Below are 20,115 nucleotides of genomic sequence, written 5' to 3'. Positions count from 1 at the left end.
TTTCTTCTTCTCTTGCAGCCACTATCTATTGACCTTCCCGGCAGTCATTCAGCATCCGGATACCGAAGAGTTCTGTGTGCTTCTGAGCAACCTCCCGGAGACAGTCCACCTGAAAATAACATTGGAGATGACATTGCAGAACCACACCCTGCTCGAGAAGGATGTGGAGAAACCAGGGACCTATGAATGCACCAGCTTCCAGGCAAGTTTCATAGATTGCAAGCAACTCAATGGCTTCCAACTCCCGTCTGCCCCAATTAGTATGGATAATGATAAGGGATAATGGAAGCTGTATATCTGCATGTCAATGATATCTGCATGGTCACACCCCTGCAGCAAAGGGAGCTCTCTTTCACATTATCTTTGTTTTTCAAATTATTTTTATTAATTTTCCAAATTATTACAAATCAACCCGAATTACTTAAATTTAATACAATTTCTTAAAATCAGGTTTCCTGCTCCTGTAGCAAACATATGTTGATCATTTCCTCCCGTAGCTGCATCATTTCTTATTTAATGTCCAGTTGTCATCCTTCACTTGCCACTCTTACAGTTGACGGCTTTTTCCTCCTTACAAACAGTTACATCTTATAAATATAAAATCCATTTCACGTGTGTAGTCTGTTTCACATTATCTTGCTTGTGCATCATAGTCATGAGCTACCATGTGAAGGCTGCTGAGAATAGCCTTATTGTTATTATTATTTCCATTTGTAGACCGCTTACTAGCCAAAGATCTCAAAGTGGTTTATAATAGATAAGGTAAAAGTAAAGGGACCCCCAACCATTAGGTTCAGTCGTGGCCGACTCTGGGGTTGCGGCACTCATCTCGCTTTATTGGCCGAGGGAGCCGGCGTACAGCTTCCGGGTCGTGTGGCCAGCATGACTAAGCTGCTTCTGGCGAACCAGAGCAGCGCACAGAAACCCTGTTTACCTTCCCGCCGGAGCAGTACCTATTTATCTACTTGCACTTTGACGTGCTTTCGAACTGCTGGGTTGGTAGGAGCAGGGACCGAGCAACAGTAACTCACCCCGTCGTGGGGATTTGAACCGCCAACATTTTGATCGGCAAGTCCTAGGCTCTGTGGTTTAACCCACAGCACTACCCATGTCCCTTACAATAGATAAAATACAATAAATAAGTAAAAATGCATAAATTTATACAAGCATAATAAGTGCAATAAAAAACTATGTCAAATGATTTGCATTAAAATAAAAAATGCATAAATAATATCAATATATAAACACAATATCAATATCAATAAAGTCAGAGAAAAGCCATGTCTAATCCACCCTACATCCTGGACCACCTGCGGAAGGGATACCTAGCCACAATAGTGCATGCCCCTCTCTTGTACTCACTGCCAATAAGAGATTAAGAGATCAATTATTTGCCAGGCTGCTCATTACCAAACAGCCTACAAAATTTCCCAGGGGTCTCTCTGAAGCCTCCTTAGGTAGGGTGATAATAATAATAAAAATAAATAAATAAATTTTATTACATCCTGCCCTCCCCAGCTGAAGCCGGGCTCAGCTGTAAAACTGCAAGTTTTGAGAGTGTTTGGAATAATCAAAGATCACACAGGAACAGGAAAATAGTGTGTAGGATGAATGGGAGCAGCAGGAAGCGATGAAGTATAAAGCATGCAAATGTTACAGAGAAATTACAGAATATTCCCTTTGGAGCAAAAACAAATTAAAATTGGTTAAGTGCAAACCAATTGCTCTAGTTGAAAAGAGTCCCTAAATTCACTAGGCTCTGAGTAGGATTCCTTGTTCATAAGTAGGCCTTTGTCTCTTGAAGCCTTCCTCCCAAGCTCACCAAAAAGTTCTGCATGTTACCTGAGGCCACTTTGATCTACTCACCTCCTAGGTATCTATCTTTTCCCCCTAGACCTTCCTTGTCAATCATGTGCTCCTCCCCTTGGAACACCTGCTCAGAGAAGTTTTCAGATTTCCTGTCTTTGGAAAGAGAGAAATGTGCACTTTGGCACACCAGCAATGGTGGACACCCATGCCTTGGTTTTATGAACTTCAGGGCACCAGCAGACAGGCAAACATACGCATTCCCATTTTATACACAGACGGTCCAATACATTAAAGACCACATCCTTTACAGAGAGCAGCTAGAGCTGGAGCAAAATTCCCAGACGGAGCTGGTGAAGAGGCAGGTGTGGGAATGGGTCTAGGAATGATGGTGGGGTGGGGAGCAGGGATAGGTTTATGGATGAAGACAATGGCCTCAACTGAGCCCAGGACTAGCTGGCCAAACTCCTCTATGGCAAAAATATATCCCATGCCCAGATATGTTTCAACATGGTAAGAAGCAATGCTTCCTCTACTAAATCATCTTTATAGGTTAAATCTACCCAGTTTTCACAGATGCTTCTCATATGTTTTCTGCTTTAATCTCTTACCTTTGTTATACTTAACCCCTTTTCTTCCATCCCTCCTATGGGATATAGTCCATTGGAAGTCAAGTGCAACACTCCTTATTTCCCTAGAGTGAGCACAGGCAAGGGGATGTTACTCCAGTCAGTGTAACTTCCTGTTCCACTGGTCTGGAGCATCCTCCCCCTGCATGTGATCTGGGAGATGGGCATTGCTCTGGCTGACTCCATAAAACAGCCGAGTCATGCAGCCATTTTCTCTCTCTTGATGCTGATCTCTTGCTTGCTGATCTCTTGCTGCCATGCTGCTCTCCTGCAGCCATTTTGTTCTCTTAATGTAATTTTGCTGTCTGCTGGCTCCCAGCCAGCAGCACATGAGCTCAATCTCCATATGAGACAAACTCAGACTTTGTTATGTAACTACTAAGTAAAGCCTGCCTTTCAGGGATCAAATCGTGAACTGAAATGTGAGTAAACTTCTTGTTACTTTTAAAGGAAAGACTCGTCTCTTTATTCTTTTAAGCGGGATAAAAGGAGGACACTAGGAATAATCCATCTGGGCAAGCCATATTGGATTACTTAACTAAAGAGATTCAAACGAATCTGCAAATTAGCTTCCTGCTATATTGAGGGGTCCGTATAGTTAAAGCTATGGTTTTCCCAGTAGTGAAGTATGGAAGTGAGAGCTGGACCATAAAGAAGGCTGATCGCCGAAGAATTGATGCTTTTGAATTCTGGTGCTGAAGGAGACTCTTGGGGGTTTTTTTAAATAATATTTATTACTTTTAAAGATTACAAAAAAGAAAAAGAAAAGAAAAGAAGACAAGAGAGAGAAAAAAACAAAAGAGAAAAAAAGCAATACAATACAATATATAAACAATACAAAACACAACCTAAACACATTAAACTAAACACATTAAACTAAACTAAACAAAACCCTATCCCTAACCCTAACCCTAAATAAAACAAGACAAAAACAATTTAAAAACATACATCACACCTTTTCCATACTCTATCTTTCATTCCCTTGTTTCCTCGACCTCCTCTCACCTCCCTTTTTGTATTCCACTTCTATTAATTGTTTCAGCAAATCCTTTCCATCTTTCTCTATTTTCTATCATATTATAAATATCTCAACATATTTTTAACCTTATTTTCCATTAAGACTAAAATACTTATATATGCTTAACTCCTTATAACATTTCTGCTAAGGCCATAAAATTTCATTCCACCATTTTTCTATCACTCATTAATTTTACAGTATTTCTATATATAAACTTTAAATTTTCCAATCTTCTTCCACCATCTCCTCTCCCTGGTTTCGGATTCTGTCAGTCCTTTCTGTCAATTCCATATAGTCCATCAACCTGGAGATCTTATGTCCGAGGCTCTTAACTCTTTTCCAGGTCCCTTCTGCAGGTCTTCTTCATATTCTTTAATGCTAAAGAGCAGATCTCGGGAAGACTCCAACCTAACAATACTTTTATTCCTTCTGGACAGGTCAGCCAAATTTCCATAGTTGAAGCTAAGATCCATAAAGTGTTTCAGGACATGTTTCAAGATTCCTCCAAATCCAAAGGCCCCCAGAACTTCAATCTCCTCCAGACCCAAGTCCATGTCCCAAAAGTCAGTTAATCCCTGCATAGAGGGATCTTTCCAACTTTCCTTCTTCAGTCCAGGCCGGGATCCGATCCTCAGATTCTGACTTTTTCTAGATTCGATCATAAAAGGCCTCAACTTGTAGTCCTCAATTTTCTTCTGTAAGACTGAGGATCCCGCTTGTATTACTTTAGGTTCAACAACAACAGCTTTCTCCTTCTCCTCCACAATTTGTCCTGCCAAAGTAGATTCCTGTACCAAGTCCTGAATTATTTCTGTATTGGTGCTCACTTTTTGTCTCATGTTAGTCACTTTTTGTCCCAAGTTGTCAATTTTAAAAGCTATGTCATCCGTCTTCTTATGAAGCTGTTCCAGCGAATAGCTTATCTTGCATAATACAGTCACTATGGCTTCTCCTGTCAACATTTTTAAATGGTCCAAGGTCAATCTCTGGTTCTCACAATTTCTTATCTTGCAGCTGGAGATTCCCCAGTTACACTCCTGTAACAGTTTCAAAAGCTCCCTCTAGAGGGAAACAGTCTCCACTTGTATCAGTCCTTTCAAACACAACTCAAGCCATAAAAGATACTTTCAATTTTCAGTTACTTTTCCTCCTTTTTAAACGCAGAAGAGGACAATGGAAACAGTATCTTTCTCTTATTTAGCTAGCTGTCAAATACTTTCTGTTCACAGTCAATTAACTCTCCCAAAACGTCACTCTTTCTGGCAGCCCTTTTCCAGGTTCAGAGCAGTGGTAATTTGATTTTTCACTCTCTCCTGCAGGCTCGCTAGGTCCAAAATTTCCCCCCTCTTCTCCTGCTTCCAAGGGGGGTTTTGTAATTTTAACCGATGGAAATTTAATCCTTTACCAAAGGCTTTCCAAGACTTTAGCTTGTAACGTCTTTGCTTCAATCTATTTACAAAAGAGGAAGGCGGACTTCCTGTTTAAGACCTTCCCGTTTCGGTGCCAAATTAAGGTATTTAAGGATCCAATTTTCCATTCTACTCACGGGTAGTTGTTTAAAGTCCAATTGTCCACAGGAAAAAGTCAGCGCTCTCCGGCAACAGCAATGCGGCTTCACTCCGTGAAAGAAGCATTCAATTCGAAGCACCGCGCCACTCACCCCACGTCGCTCCGGATCCCCAAAACAGGGTTTCCCCACGAGTAGGGGAGGCGCAAAAGGTGCCAGCTGAATCCCAGGTTCACAAGCTTCTCCCGCTTGTGATTTCAATGGGTCTCTGCCTTCGCCGTGGCGGTCAGACCCTGCTTTCCACGGAGCAAGTTCCTCCCGATCGGAGGAGCTCTGCCATTGCCGGAGGCGCCAACCCGGAAGTCCGTTGAAAGAGACTCTTGAGAGTCCCATGGACTGCAAGAAGATCAAACCTATCCATTCTGAAGGAAATCAGCCCTGAGTGCTCACTGGAAGGACAGATCCTGAAGCTGAGGCTCCAATACTTTGGCCACCTTATGAGAAGAGAAGACTCCCTGGAAAAGACCCTGATGTTGGGAAAGATGGAGGGCACAAGGAGAAGGGGACGACAGAGGATGAGATGGTTGGACAGTGTTCTCGAAGCTACCAGCATGAGTTTGACCAAACTGCGGGAGGCAGTGGAAGACAGGAGTGCCTGGCTTGCTCTGGTCCATGGGGTCACGAAGAGTCGGTAACGACTAAACAACAACAACAACAATATTGAGGGGAATCTGCTCTGCTACATCACTCAGTAGCGTGAGTGAAGGAAGGATAATATTTATTCAGTATATCATTTCCTACTATCGTTAACATTCCCACACCTCCATCTTGCCCTCTTCAGGTACCAGCCTTTGTTGCCCGGAAAACACAGAGCTACTACATTCCATTGGTAAGTCTTGCATTTCCCAATCATTCCCTTTCTTTCATGCACCCTTGGCACTGGGAGAATTTAAATTAGAGAGGAAGGGGGGAATGACTTAAGAGGAAGAGAAGAGAAGGGGATAGAGAAGCGGATGGAGGTGGAACTGTACTGAGAGAACATGGATGAAAGAGAAAACCAAGATGGACATGCAAAGAGAGAGAAGGGGATGTGTATCTATTGGGAGGGGGAGTAATAAATGGAAGTGTGTGTGTTTGTGTGTGGTGTTGACTCCCTGATCCCTAGGGGAGAGCAAAGTTGGTAGAAGAGCAAGGGGCAGTTTTTGAGACATACCCTCTCTACTGCAAAATACTTTTCTGTTCTCGGTCCTCCTGCTAGAACCTGTTTTGCTTTTCTCTTTGGCACTGTGAAGGAAGGAGAAATGGCCCGTGTTCACATCCTAGTCCTACAGGGTGACAGCGTGAGCTTTAAGGGTTCCAAGAAGGTGCAGGTCAAGAGCTCTCCCACAATTAACCTGATGGATCTAGACAAGCCCTTTTACAAGCCTGGAGAGAGAGGTGGGTATCGGAGTGGCCATGGAACCAGGAAGAAGACTGCAGCTTCTGTCCCATCTTTGGGGATGGAACGGTGTTCCCGGCAAACAGGAATCAAATAAGCAAACTCAGTGTTCCAAGAACTAAGCTATTAAACCAAAGCCGAGTGCCTTTCAAGAGCCCAGATGCTCTACAGATTTGCATACAAAAATAAGTTGACATCAACAATTTGCCTTGCTAATTCAGCAGGGGGTGGAAATCTAGTCCTTGGTTTTAAAATGCAACAACATGAAGGAAGTATGTGGGAGCAACAACAAAAACCAGAAACGAATAATCTCTCTGTTTGTTTGTTTTCCCCCTTCAGTAAAACTTCGAATTGTGCAGCTTGATGATCAATTTAAGGCCCGCAATAAATCTGTAAGTATTGGTCTCTTATTATCATCACAGACTATCAAATCCTCAAAATGTCATAAGCCCAGGAAGGTCTCCTTACTGGACCCAGAGACAAATACTTTGTTATTTCTCAAGTGGTGGAACATCTTTAGGAGTTTTTCATGCTTCCATTCGCTTGTGAATTGGGCCCAGAGTCTCTGCGGGACATTAGCTCTGTATTAAAATGCACTGAGGAGCATTGCAGTGGTGATGAAACATGAGGAATTAGTACACAAACTTCACTATACAAACTGCAGATTCAGATATCTCAGATATCTACATCCAACAGGTAGATTGTGATTACTGGATGTCTGTGGTAGATCACTGGTACCCCCAAAAAAGCTAAAACAAGGTCAACATTTTTGCCCTGCACCCCGCCAAAAATGAGGCTTTCCTCCTCCCTAAAAAATCTTTGAGTAGATCGCAGTCTCTTGAGAGTTGTCCACCCCTGAGAGATCTGAACCAGTGGCGTAGCGTGGGGGGTGCAGGGGGGGCCGGCCGCACCGGGCGCAACATCTGGGGTTAGGGCAAATCCACGGGTTAGGGGGCGCAAATCCACGGGTTAGGGGGCGCAAATTACTTGCCTTGCCCCGGGTGCTGACAACCCACGCTACGCCACTGATCTGAACAGCCAGACCTGCGTGTGGTGCTGTAAACAAATAACGTAAGCAGCCTTAAACAAGCCTTACTTTTTTGTGTTTTGCTGATTCACGACAGCCGTTTCACCATAAACCATGGTGGAAGGAAGGGAAAAGGCCCCCCCTTCCTTCTTTATCTTTTGCAAGGTTTCCAATGGTTTTCCTATTTTCCCCTTTCATTCTGGGGTCAATATTTCACGCATTGGAAATTTCCCCATAGGAATCAAATCGTCAACTTGTTATATGAACGCTTGCCTAAAAAACGATTTCCTGAGTTCGGATAGTGGGACTTGTATGGTGCATCCACCAACCAGAACCCTTTCATTACATGCCCTCTAGTGGTCACATGATCAATATCAGCATGATGGGGGCTGGGGCTAGAACAGATGTTCCCACATATGTAGGTCTGTAGGGGCAGGTACGGTCTCCCTTGGGCGGTGGTGGACTCTCCTTCCTTGAAGGTTTTTAAGCAGAGTTTGGATGGCCATCTCTTATGGATGCTTTAGCTGAGATTCTTCCATTGCAGGTGACCCTAGATGACCCTTAGGGTCCCTTCCAATTCTAGAATTGGAATACTAGAATTCTGATTCTATGGCAGAAGATTGGCAAGCAAGGCAAACAGCTGACCCAGCCTCATTTCCTATAGCCCACAGATGGGTTGCAATTGCTATCTTATCACGTTGCTAGTAATGTCAGTCTGAGAGTGCAGGCAGGACAGAACTGTCATTTCCTTGGCTGGTTTTACAGAATGCTGGGGGACTTGGAAGCTGCTCTGTTTCTCATTGACACTGACTTTGTCCCTCTCTCTTGTCATTTGCAGATCCCTTTGCTAGAGCTCAGAGTAAGTACCGGTAACTAGGATTGGTTGTGATGTTTTCCTTCTGTTCCCATCCTGTCCTTTGAGACCACTTGAACATCAGGGCATGTCTACACTACACATTTAAAGTAATATGGTTGCAATTGTAAACCTAGGAACTATAGTTTTGGCTTGAAGAGGCTGCTGGACAGGGAAAACAACCCCAATGGTCCCTTCTGCGAGTTGCTCTTGTTAAAATAGATTTGCTTTGGGCTTGAACTTAAGTAGGCATACCATCAAAGAGCAGTGGGTGTGAAATGTAGGTCTAAGCTGCCCCTTTCTATGAACATTGTCATTTATTAAGTACTTACCACCTGTTAGGCTACAGGGAATCCTATCCCTCCCACGGTGGCAGTCAAGAAGCAGATAAACAAGAAAAGTTCTTACCAAGTAGTTTAGTCAATATTCACAGAGAGAGACTTGGTGTTGCTCCAAGTCCCACCCCCTCAGTCTCCCTTATCCTACGTCATCCCTGCTCTGGCTGATCTGTGCTTTCTGCCTCTGAGCTTTCTGTTCTACTACTCTCAATGCACGCCAGGTCCTGGGAAAAGGGGGGGGTCAGGAATGCTTTCCAAAGACACTGAGTCTGTCAGCTCTCTCTCCCCTGGTGCTTATTCTTCTTCCTGCTGTTCCTCTGCCAATATTTCCCAGCTTCTCCCCTCTGCAGCCTCTGAACTATGCCCTTCCACAAACCACTGTTGCAAATCTATACTGTCCTTCTCTTCTCAGGAACGTTCATGTTAAGTTGTGGGTGAACATATCAGACGACACAGCGATTCTTCAAACAGCTCTTGTTTATTCAGAGGCCAGAACAGAACTGAGCTGAAGGGCTCAGTCAGCCTGCTTATATAGAGCTCTAGTACAACGTTACTGTAGCAACTTTCTAAAACTATCCAATCACTGAACATCACTTTCGATCCTTCATTTGCATAACTATCTACAGTATACCCCTGCTGGCCCAGGGTGAGAACTTCAGTACATAACAGTTCAGGAAGGGGAGGCGATCCCCACCATTCCTCCTCAGCCCAGTCCCTGACATCACCATGCATAGATATCCACATGATAAGCCAGTTGTCTATATTTCCCTGCCAAATTATGAGAACTGAGCCATACACCTGTACTTCTGCATTCTCCTATTCATGGGATGCAATACAATAGTGGAATTATCCTCAACCTGTCGTAAGACTCAACAGAAGGTTATATGCCTCCACTGTGGTAAATGTTAATAACTATTTGGTCAACGGTTGCCTGCATTCACCCCAACACCCGCCAGCAACTGCTAAAGCAATATGAGAAGCGCCACAAAAAGATGCCAATTGCCTTTCTGAATTGGCCCCCAAACTATTGCAAACTAAATGTGATGTTAATTGCCTGAATGCAATCAAAATGCACATTTTTACTATATAAATGGCAGCCTCAGGACTGTGAGGATGGAGGCAGGGAGGGGGGGATTTAACTTTGTCACCCTTCCAAGTTCCAATAAAAGAAAACACCTCCCCAAAGCCGTTTTTTGGTTTTCAAGGGAAGATTCCATTGGTAAGCGTGGAAGCGTCATTTGAAATGCAGCGCACCTGCATCATACATGCATATTATTAGCGTGAATTCAGCTGTGGCAGCAGGAGGAAGGGGAGGGACCAAGTCAGAAGGGAAGAGAAAGAAATCTGTCTCTTTTGGCTGCAAGACGAGGATGGAAGAGAGTGTCTCCTGGGAAGAGAGATTGCCTGCTAAATGACTCTGGGAATGGTAGCTCTGTGAGGGGAATAAGGGGATCTCATAAGGACTCTCAGCACCCTTAACAAATGACGGTTCCCAGGATTCCTTGGGAGAAGCCATAGTGGCATGATACTGTTTTGAATGTGTTATACAGGGGTAGGGGGACTCCATTGCAACAGAAAAAATAAATATCTGCCTTGCTTTTCTTCTACTGGTTATAGCCTCCATGCCTTCTTCTCTGGACTTAGGGGACTCTGAGCCCCTTGGGGAGTTGGGCCGTAAAGGCCACCCCCCAATTCTGTGCAACAAGTATATGGTGCAGACATGGGTGTAGCCAGGATTTTTGTTAGGGGAGGGAAGAAACTGAGCTATGCATTTTTATTTATTTTTATTGATGGGGGCAGCTGCCTCTCTCTTGCACCCCTGAGCTACGCCAAAGGGTGCAAATGGAGACAAATCCATTCCGTTAGGAGAAATTGCTTTGCCAAAGTGTGCATGTGTGGAGAAACTTGCACCAAGATGCTGATAAATTTCCACAAGGGCTTTAAAATCATCCCCATCATCTAATGTGAAAATGTCAAGAACTAAAGATCGGGGAAAGTTAGAAACTGAGAGGATTCCTTTATCCCTACCCCAAATGCAGCTTAGGACTAAGGTGGGTCTCAGGTTGGAAAAAGTTGAAGACTGCTGCCATAGAGGACTGTCCTGTCATCTTTGTTGACTCTACAGTCATACCTTGGTTGTCGAACGCCTTGCAACTCAAACGTTTTGGCTCTCGAATGCTGCAAACCCAGAAGTGAGTGTTCCAGTTTGCGAACATTCTTTGGAACCCAAAAGTCCGCCACAGCTTCTGCAGCTTCCAGTTGAGTGCAGGAAGCTCCTGCAGCCAATCGGAAGACGCACTTTGGTTTTCGAACATTTCCGGAAGTCAAACGGACTTCTGGAACGGATTCTGTACGAGAACAAAGGTATGACTGTACTGCCAGTCTAGTCAGCTCCTGCTCATGGTTTGCAGGGACGGGAGCTCAGGCAAGAGCATTTCTTGGGATAACCCAGCCTCCTTCAGGATGTGGTTCATCTGGTTATGTGAACATTGCTATTGCTGCAGCCAAGCGAACGAACCTCACAGTCCTTTTGGTCTTATCCCAGGATCCTAATGGGAACCGAATAGGCCAATGGGTAGACGTGAAGCCTCACCATGGCATTGTGGATCTGTCTTTCCCTCTGGCCTCGGAAGCGGCCCTGGGATCGTACACCTTCAAAATGGGAGAGGACTACAGAAATAGGAAAGTATTCACTGTGGAGGAATATGGTAAGTTTCTGGGGAAGACCACATGGCTTGTGAGAATCGTTCTAAGAATAAAAGGAAGCATATGTTCAGGGAAGTTTTTAATGGTTGATGTTTTGTTGTGCTTTTAATACTTTGTGGGGAGATGCCCAGAGTGGCTGGGACAACCCAGTCAGATGGGTAGCATATAAATAATAAATTGTTATTGTTATTGTTAGGTTCCAAGTTTATGGGGCTGAGGACAGCTCAGCCCTACCCCTAAGTATGTGGGGATGGGCCTAAGTCCTTCCAATCTTGAGTGGCTGAGCCCCGTCGGGCCTCCCCACAGCAGCAGAGGGCCCCATCGTCCCTCCCTGCTGTGGCGGAAGGCCCTATGTCGGCAGGATTCAGAAGTAATGCCCTTTTGGGGGAGAAGAAATTACTCTAAGCAAGGAAAGGGTAGTCAGAGCCACATCTGTGGTTGGCCTAGCACAGATGCTTGGGGGCCAGTGGCTCAAGTCTTGAACCAGCTAACCCCACCGGTGTCTTGGGAAGCCGAGATAGCTGAGTTTGGAGTGCCAACTCCTAATGCCATGCTTAAATGCTTGGAGGCAGCAGGAATGGGAGAGAAAGTGGGGCAGGGCTTGGATGGTTTTTGCTGACTGCTCTCCGAGATGTATGGCAGGAATTAGAAGCTACTTGGAAGAAAGGTCAACATCTGGCTGGCAGGGCGCCCATAACGTCATCCGTATCAGCAACTCCTGGGAATACAAATATCTTCCGGATAGATTGCTCATATACATGGGGCCATCTGCTGTGGTAGCGGGCCCCCATGCTGGTGGAGGGCCACATCAGGCCTCATGGCTTCCTTCCAATGTGCGTGAACTTGGCGCTTCTGAAAGGAAGAGAGATTTGCCTGCCCTGAAGTCCCTTTCAATACTGCCATTTTCAGCTGTTCAAAATGCAGAAAGCAAACACAACAGCAGGGATCTCTACACATTGGTCGTTAGGTCATCTGCAGAAAAGACTCATGCCTGTACAGTAAGCCTGCAACTTACACACATTTAGCTTTTGCACATCCAGCTTTATGTGCTTGGCAAAAAAATAAAATGGGGGGAGAGCAGAAAGGGGGCAGGTGTCCGGGGGAAAAGACTTTGGCGATCTCACCCACCATTGAACCCAATGTATTTTGACTAGATGCGATTTTGGTTTCGGGCTGATCACTGGAACATAACCCCCGCCATAAGTTGAGGGCTTACTATACAACTGTGGAGGGGGGGGTCAGGGGGGCTCCTGCTTGTGTTGCCTTGTGCACATGCTCATTCCCCATGCTAATTCTGTCTAGACATTGTGAATGGTTACTAGCTCTTCAATATGTTGCTGTCTTTCCTGGAACAAAATGCAGCAGTGATGTTCTAGAGAAAAGATCTGGGAGGAGGTAGAAATGTGAGGTGCTTATTTTAAAGAGAGACAGACAGACAGACAGAGAGAGAGAGAGAGAGAGAGAGAGAGCTACATTTATATCCTACCTTTCCTTCAATGAGCTCAAGGTAGCATATACAGTGGAATCTCTGGATACGAATGGGATCCGTTCCGGAGCCCCGTTTGCATCCAGAAGCAAATGTCACTAGCGACGGCATGTCTGCGCACACGCACATTGCTTTTCGCCGATTCTGCGTATGCGCGTGACGTCATTTTGAGCATCTGCGCATGCATGAGCAGCGAAACCCAGAAGTAACGCACTCCGTTACTTCTGGGTTGCCATGGAGCGCAACTCAAATGCGCTCAACATGAAGCATATTCAACCCGAGGTATGACTGTATAGTCCTGTGAGGTAGGTTAGGCTGAGAGGCGACAATTGGTCCAAAGTCACCCACCCATGGCGGAGTTTGGGGCGGGTTCAACTCTGGTATCCTTGGTCCTTATCAAACACTCTAAGCACTGTACTGGCTCACAAATGCATCTCATGCAATGTCCCAGTGAACACAGTTGGTGAAGAAATGCATACTAATTTGACACCTGTCACTTTGCAACCATCCCACATGCAACAGAGGAAAAACGAGGAGATCAAAGTTAGGTCAAAACCTTATTGCATCGCCAGCTGGCTATGATAATATAATGCTAAAAAATGACCCTGAAGGAAGGCAAAACAATGCCTCCTTTTCCTTCCACCCACCCGCTAAATTAAAGCACCTACATCTATAGGTGTGTGCATTTTAAGTTCAGTTTAGGGTCAAGCAAGATATGATATGCAAGATCCATACAGAGGATCTCTTCTGGTTTGGAGTTTTGTTAATTTGCTTTTAAAATCAAAATACACTGCAGAAGCAAAATCTGACCAGACAGCAGCACTTGCTGGAGTTAACGTTCTCCTCTCGTATCTTTTAACCAAATGCAATTACCCCAGAACTATTGGTCTTGGTGTTTTTAGCAATCTGCTATTCCAATTCTTCTTCTTCTTCTTTTTAAAGCATCCCTTACTGCTCTTCTTCTTCTTCTTCTTCTCCTCTCCATTGCAGTGCTGCCAAAATTTGAAGTGCTGTTTGAACTTCTGCAACTTGTCACCAGAGCAGATGAAGAAGTTCAAGTCAAAGTGCTTGGCAGGTGAGCAAAATCTTGTGTGTCCTCAAAGACCATGCCAACGGTTGATGGAGAATATTTCATCCCCAATAATGAGGACAAAATAGGCAGACATCAGTACTGTGTCCTTTTCTCCTGCTCTGTTTCTGGAGGACTAAATTGCAGACGAAAAAAAGGATATTCCAAGCACCTGAGGTATTTGGTAAAGCAAATCTGTTTGTTCCAGTCTGGCTTCTTTCCTTTCACTTTTTTCTCTCTTTCCCTTCCAGTAACCTATCAATTATGGTCTAGTTTTTTGTTTGTCTGTCTGTCCAGAAAGCTTCTTTTCCTTTCCTGTCACTTTGCAGAAAAAGTCAAGCACCACTTCTTCCCTCCCTGCTCCCTCATACACATACTTTCCACATTTCCTGCATTTCTCCACAACAGGCCATCAAGTAATCTTTGCATCTGTATGTGAAACATTATTGGGAATGATTCTGCCGCAACTGTGGAGTCGAAAAGCTATAACGACTAGTGAAATTTTCATTCCCTTCAGAAAGTCTCTGGGTGGTATAAAAGGATTGTTCTGGCATGTCTGCCTCCAGTCTTTTCTCAGACAGCGTGGGATCAGGTCAGGAGTTCCAGCTTGGCCCCACGACTGTGGGTGCCCAGGGCTGTGGGTGCCATGCAGCGTGCATGGCCCTGGCACCAAAATTTGTGGGTACCCGGCCCTTCATGGGGAATTTTGTGGGTGCTCAGACACCGAAGGCCCCAGGGAATCGGCACCTATGGATCAGGTGTTCTTTCCTTCAGTGTGAATTCACGGGGGAAATCTCTCCCTAAGGCTGGTCCACTCTTTCATTTACCGTATCCAAAATGCATGAGCTTTGCTGTGATAAAATGGCTGATGTGTTGTTTCTCAACTCAGCTTGGAAACCCTGAAGCTTTTCCTAGCTCATCTGTAGCCAAGACATGAAAACACCTTTTCATAGGGATAAAGCAGGGATCAGCAAACTTTTTCAGCAGGGGGCCAGTCCACTGTCCCTCAGACCTTGTGGGGGGCCAGACTATATGTTGGACAAAAAATGATGGAAGAGCACCACGAGCCCCGGTGGCTGCTTACCTGTGTCTTGTGAGCAACAGGGGCTGGCGGTGGCGATGGCGGAGGGACAATGAGCGGCGTGCAAAAGGGCTTTGGAGAGGGGCTGCTTAAAATGGCGGCTGCTCGAGCGCTGCTGCTGCTGGCACCAACAAAGCCCAGCCCCTCTCCAAAGCCCTTTTGCACGCCGCTCAACAAAGACAGTCATGGAACCGAGAAATTGCACAAAACAAATGAAATACCATGAAAATCCCTGAAACGAGAAGTAATCGACTAGAAATCGATCCCGTTAAGGCTTTGTTCAATTTTAGGTTTTTCTATTTTTTCCCTTAAAGTTTTTGATTTTTATTATTTAGTTTATTTCCATAAGACAATATTTCTAGTTGATTACTTCTCGTTTCAGGGATTTTCATGGTATTTCATTTGTTTTGTGCCCCTTCCTCCTCTAGGCAGGGCAAGGAGAAGCCAGGAGGAGGGAGGGAGGAGGCGCCGCTGCTGCCGCTGTGTGAGGGAGAAGGAGAGAACGCCCGTGCTGGCAATCCACATGGCGATTCCTGGACCGTCCACGGGCCGAATCCAAAAGGCAATTGGGCCTGATCTGGCCCACGGCCCTTGGTTTGCCTACCCATGGGATAAAGACATCCCTGCCCTGTCAATGTCCATAGTGTGTTACACAAGCAGAAACAAATCTCACACTGTTTGAGGTGTGTTTATGTGAACAGCTGGGAGGAAAGTGCTGGAGTACCACAACTTTGCTGTGCTCAAAGGCAGTAATGTGAACAACACACCCTAAAGTGATTTTCCTACCATAAACTGTTCAATCAAGAAGTCTCTCTGTTTTTTTGGTGCTACCAGCTCCATTTCCACCACCACCACCACCCAGACAAATTAAAGCTGACTGTTTGCTTTAGGGGGTTTACTTTATGATACTGTTCTCCCACCTTCTGCTGCAGGTACACATATGGGAAGCTTGTTCGTGGGAAAGTAGACCTACATGTAACTCGAGACGTATCATTTTACTTTTTTTACGATACGCCAGTGAGACAACTCGATGCAATTCAAATGCACTACACAGGCCAGGTAAGCTAACTGAAGGGCTGGGACGACTGGCCATACTCCTGCCCTGAAATGCTATTCTGCTGCCCTTGGCTCTAAAATGAGAGTCCTTAAGCAGCTGCCTTTGCCTCCAAATATAATTTTTCATCTCTGTTTCCTCAGACAGACAAGAATGGTTATGTTTCTTTCACAATTAATGCAACCGATTTAAAGCTGCCTGAGAGAGGTTATACGGATTTTGTTCAGCTTTCTGCGGAATTTGAAGAAGAAGGAACAGGTACAGAAATGGGGAAATAGAAGCTTTGATGTTTAGTAACCTTCCTTTGGGTTGCGGGTGGCGCTGTGGGTTAAACCACAGAGCCTAGGACTTGCCGATCAGAAGGTTGGCGGTTCGAATCCCCGCGGCGGGGTGAGCTCCTGTTGCTTGGTCCCAGCTCCTGCCAACCTAGCAGTTCGAAAGCACGTCAAAGTGCAAATAGATAAATAGGTACCGCTCTGGCGGGAAGGTACACGGTGTTTCCGTGCGCTGCTTTGGTTTGCCAGAAGCGGCTTCGTCATGCTGGCCACATGACCTGGAAACTGTACACTGGCTCCCTCGGCCAATAAAGCAAGATGAGTGCCGCAACCCCAGAGTCAGCCACAACTGGACCTAATGGTCAGAGGTACCTTTACCTTTACCTTTAACCTTCCTTTAGACCTCATACTCTTGTTTGATCTTCTCTTTCTCCCTTTCTACTTTCACGACATTTTTACAGTTTTTAAACAGTAGATTTGGGGGAGGTGGGCATTGCTTCTGTGTGGTGCATTTTCAGGGCCTCAGATCCTTCAAGTGTCCCTGTCTTCCAGGAACAGTCCCAGATTTACAGACGTCGTCCCAGTTTCTGATTTGATCGCAGAATGTCCTGCTTTTCCTTAGGACATCCCTATATTCATTGGAGAAGTGTTGGAGGGTATGGAGCTATCCAACTCTCGAGCCATCTGAAGGCAGCCCTGAATGGGGAAGTTTTTAAATGTTTAATTGTGTTTTTATATATGTTGGAAGCTGCCCAGAGTGGCTAGGGCAACCCAGTCGGATGGGTGGGGTAAAAACAGTAATATAATAATAATCATAGAATCTTAAAGTTGGAAGGGACACCAACGGTCATCTAGTCCAACCCCCTGTAATGGAGGAATCTCAGATAAAGCATGCATGACAGATGGCCATCCAACCTCTATTTAAAAACCTTCAAGGAAGGAGAATCCACCACCTCTCGTGGGAGTCTGTTCCACAGCTGAACAGCTCGTACTGTCAGAATGACCGCTCCCCGCATAAAACGGGGGGGGCGACCTTTGCGTGGACGGGCGCAGCCCCTGGATCTGGAGCGGCTCCATTCAGCATAGGCTTGGCTTTGCCTTCCCTCAGGTGGGATACCTGGAGGTCTCCGCCTACCCCAGTCAGTTGTCCAATCCCACCTGGGGGAAGCGTTGCCAAGGAGATTAGGCCAGGTGGGGGAGGGATTACCTGCCCACACAATAGAGGGAGGATCTTACCTGGGAATCCTCACTTGGCTCCAGAGCTTCTCCCACCCTACCCACCCTCAGTTAATGCCTTATTTTGCAGGTTAACTTTTCTTCACAGGTTTTGCAGGTTAACTTTTCTTACAGGTGTGCAGGCGCTGCTACGTTAAGGTCTCTGTCAAAGGGCCGGAAAGGAATTTCTCTGCATTGGCAGGTTTCGCCTTTCCCGTAGCAAAACGTCACAACTTTGGCAGTATCAGGCCTTGGGTGGAATCCTTTTGTCCATCTTCCTCTTTGCGGCGGCGATACCAGGGTTCCCCGTTAAAGGGGGTTTCTGAAGGGAGGCTTTGACCGTACGCCGAAAGATTGTCATTGCTCTCCCCTGCGGCGCATCCCCCCCCACACACACACACACTGGATAACCCTGATGCTCCCTAGGTCCCCGGCTGGGGACTGGGGAGGGAGAACGCCCAATGCCTGAGCCAAGGCCTACCCACATTTGAAATTTAATAAAGTTGTGGCCAATTTAATCCCATAGCACGTTGTCTTGAGTCGTTATTCCACATGACGGGGGGGGGGGCTGCTCGGGACCTGGGGACTCCGCCTGTCCATGCAAAGTTTTTCCAAGTGTTTAGTTGGTATCTACTTTCTTGCAACTTGAAGCCATTGGTTTGAGTCCTACCCTCCAGAGCAGGAGAAAACAAGCATGCTCCCTCCTCCATGTGACGGCCCTTAAGATACAGTGGTACCTCACATTACAGACACATCAGATTACAGACACTTCAGGTTACAGACTCCGCTAACCCAGAAATAGTACCTTGGGTTAAGAACTTTGCTTCAGGATGAGAACAGAAATTGCGCAGCAGCGATGCAGCGGCGGCGGGAAGCCCCATTAGCTAAAGCGGTACCTCAGGTTAAGAACAGTTTCAGGTTAAGAACAGACCTCCAGAACGAATTAAGTTCTTAACCCAAGGTACCACTGTATTTGAAGATGGCCATCATATCTCCTCTCAGTCTCCTCCTGCAAGAACAGTGACAGTAAGGTCACTGTTGTTTCTCTCTCCTACAATTTTTACCCATATACTGTCAAACTGCTTTTCATGCTCAGGCCATAGATTTCTTCACAAGTGTACACATCCTTTATATACAATGCTGCTACTCCTCCCTGGTGTGGGTGGGTGGGTGTCACACACTTCCCACAGCTGCGCTGAGTCAGGATGTCACCTCTCTTTTTCAGGAGTGAAAGTCGCAGGAACCGGTAGCTTCTCTGTTGTCGCCAGAGTAGCAAACGTGCAGTTCCTAAATCTCAATCCATTCTATAAGCATGGATTTCCATACACTGGAAAGGTGAGGTCCTAAATACAGCTTTGCCCAATCTCTCTCTCAGCCAGACAGCTGATGAGACAGCTCAGTTGCGTAAAATAGCTCAATATCTGATTGGAAGGTTGGGGAGAGGATGTTTTTAAAGGTGATGCTCAAGGTTTGAAGAGTGGGGGCAGCAAAGAGATAAGGAAATAAACAAATTTTTCACCTGGGAGGGTGTCCAGCGACGTTTAAATGCTAATTTCTATATTCAAGCTTACATGACCAAAAGCCATGTAATTTAGGAGCATTTGTCAGATGTAAATTATAGAAAATGTTCTGAACCAAGACCACTCTTTTGTTTCTGTGAAGAGACTTGTGCCTTTGGTGTGCATGCATACCTAGTTCATAGATCCTCCTAGTATGCAAAACTGTATCTGTCTGCTTGGAGGTCACCCTCACTGAGTTAAATGGGACTGACTTTCCAGCAACAGCATACAGGACTGCAGACTTAATTATATATTAAATTCAACTTTACTTGAAAGAGCCTCTTTTAACAAATTATATTTATATTTTGTCCAATTTAAGAAAGAGGAAAGTTGTTTCAGTAAATCCAGTTACTTCTTATAGCCCACCTAATTGCCATCAGAGAAGACTAACATGGCATTAATTCCCAGTTTGTTCTTGCAGATGAAATGCACCATCAACGACGCACCCTTCAAGAATGAGACGGTCTATCTTACTGTCGATATCAATGATGTGGAGACAAACATTCCTTACCGCACAGATGAGAATGGCGAAGTTGCTTTCTCCTTGGACACAACAGAATGGAAAGATACCCCGGTTTCTCTACGGGTGAGTCATGAGCATATTAGCAAAGGAGTAGCATTGTAGTGGCAAATTCAGAAGCGCAGAGCCACACCCTTTCATAGCTGTGCCCCTTCTAAATTTGTAAGTTTGTGGTTTTCTTAAGATGTTTAGCATGGATTGGGGTGTTATCATGGTTGGTTTGTATCCAAGCTCTGTTACCGTAGTGTGTGTGTGTGTGTGTGTGTGTGTGTGTGTGTGTGTGTGAAAAATTATTTTGTTGTTGTTGCTAGCAGCGTATAATTTGAAATAACAAATACCCGGTAAAGGGTTTCTTTTGTTCCTTTTCACTTTTGCTTATTTATCCTATGCAAGTGCCTGCTGGAACTTTTGCAAATGAGCCTTAATACACTTTCCTTTTATCATTAACCTATGTCATCATTGACAACTCATCAGTACAATTAACTTTCCAATTTCTTTTGTATTTTAACCTCTGACGTGCATCTGGTTCTTTCA

At 45.2% G+C, this 20,115-nt stretch overlaps 1 protein-coding gene across 1 annotated transcript in view; it reads left to right on the top strand.

Moving 5' to 3' along the window:
• Positions 1 to 20,115, top strand: part of LOC310752469 (alpha-2-macroglobulin-like protein 1) — a 52,480-nt gene that overhangs the window by 2,065 nt on the left and 30,300 nt on the right. The window contains exons 2-12 of the mRNA XM_083592822.1: positions 19 to 202; positions 5,802 to 5,849; positions 6,253 to 6,397; positions 6,738 to 6,790; positions 8,264 to 8,284; positions 11,162 to 11,324; positions 13,799 to 13,883; positions 15,891 to 16,017; positions 16,156 to 16,270; positions 18,728 to 18,837; positions 19,483 to 19,647. Coding sequence (XP_083448948.1) covers positions 19 to 202; positions 5,802 to 5,849; positions 6,253 to 6,397; positions 6,738 to 6,790; positions 8,264 to 8,284; positions 11,162 to 11,324; positions 13,799 to 13,883; positions 15,891 to 16,017; positions 16,156 to 16,270; positions 18,728 to 18,837; positions 19,483 to 19,647 — 1,216 coding nt within the window. The remainder of the gene's footprint in view (positions 1 to 18; positions 203 to 5,801; positions 5,850 to 6,252; positions 6,398 to 6,737; positions 6,791 to 8,263; positions 8,285 to 11,161; positions 11,325 to 13,798; positions 13,884 to 15,890; positions 16,018 to 16,155; positions 16,271 to 18,727; positions 18,838 to 19,482; positions 19,648 to 20,115) is intronic.

This window comes from Podarcis filfolensis (assembly GCF_964270895.1).
Source record: "Podarcis filfolensis genome assembly, chromosome: 17".
NCBI lineage: Eukaryota > Metazoa > Chordata > Lepidosauria > Squamata > Lacertidae > Podarcis > Podarcis filfolensis.
Note: the sequence above shows the minus strand (reverse complement) of the source record. Positions and strands in the feature narration are given on the sequence as shown.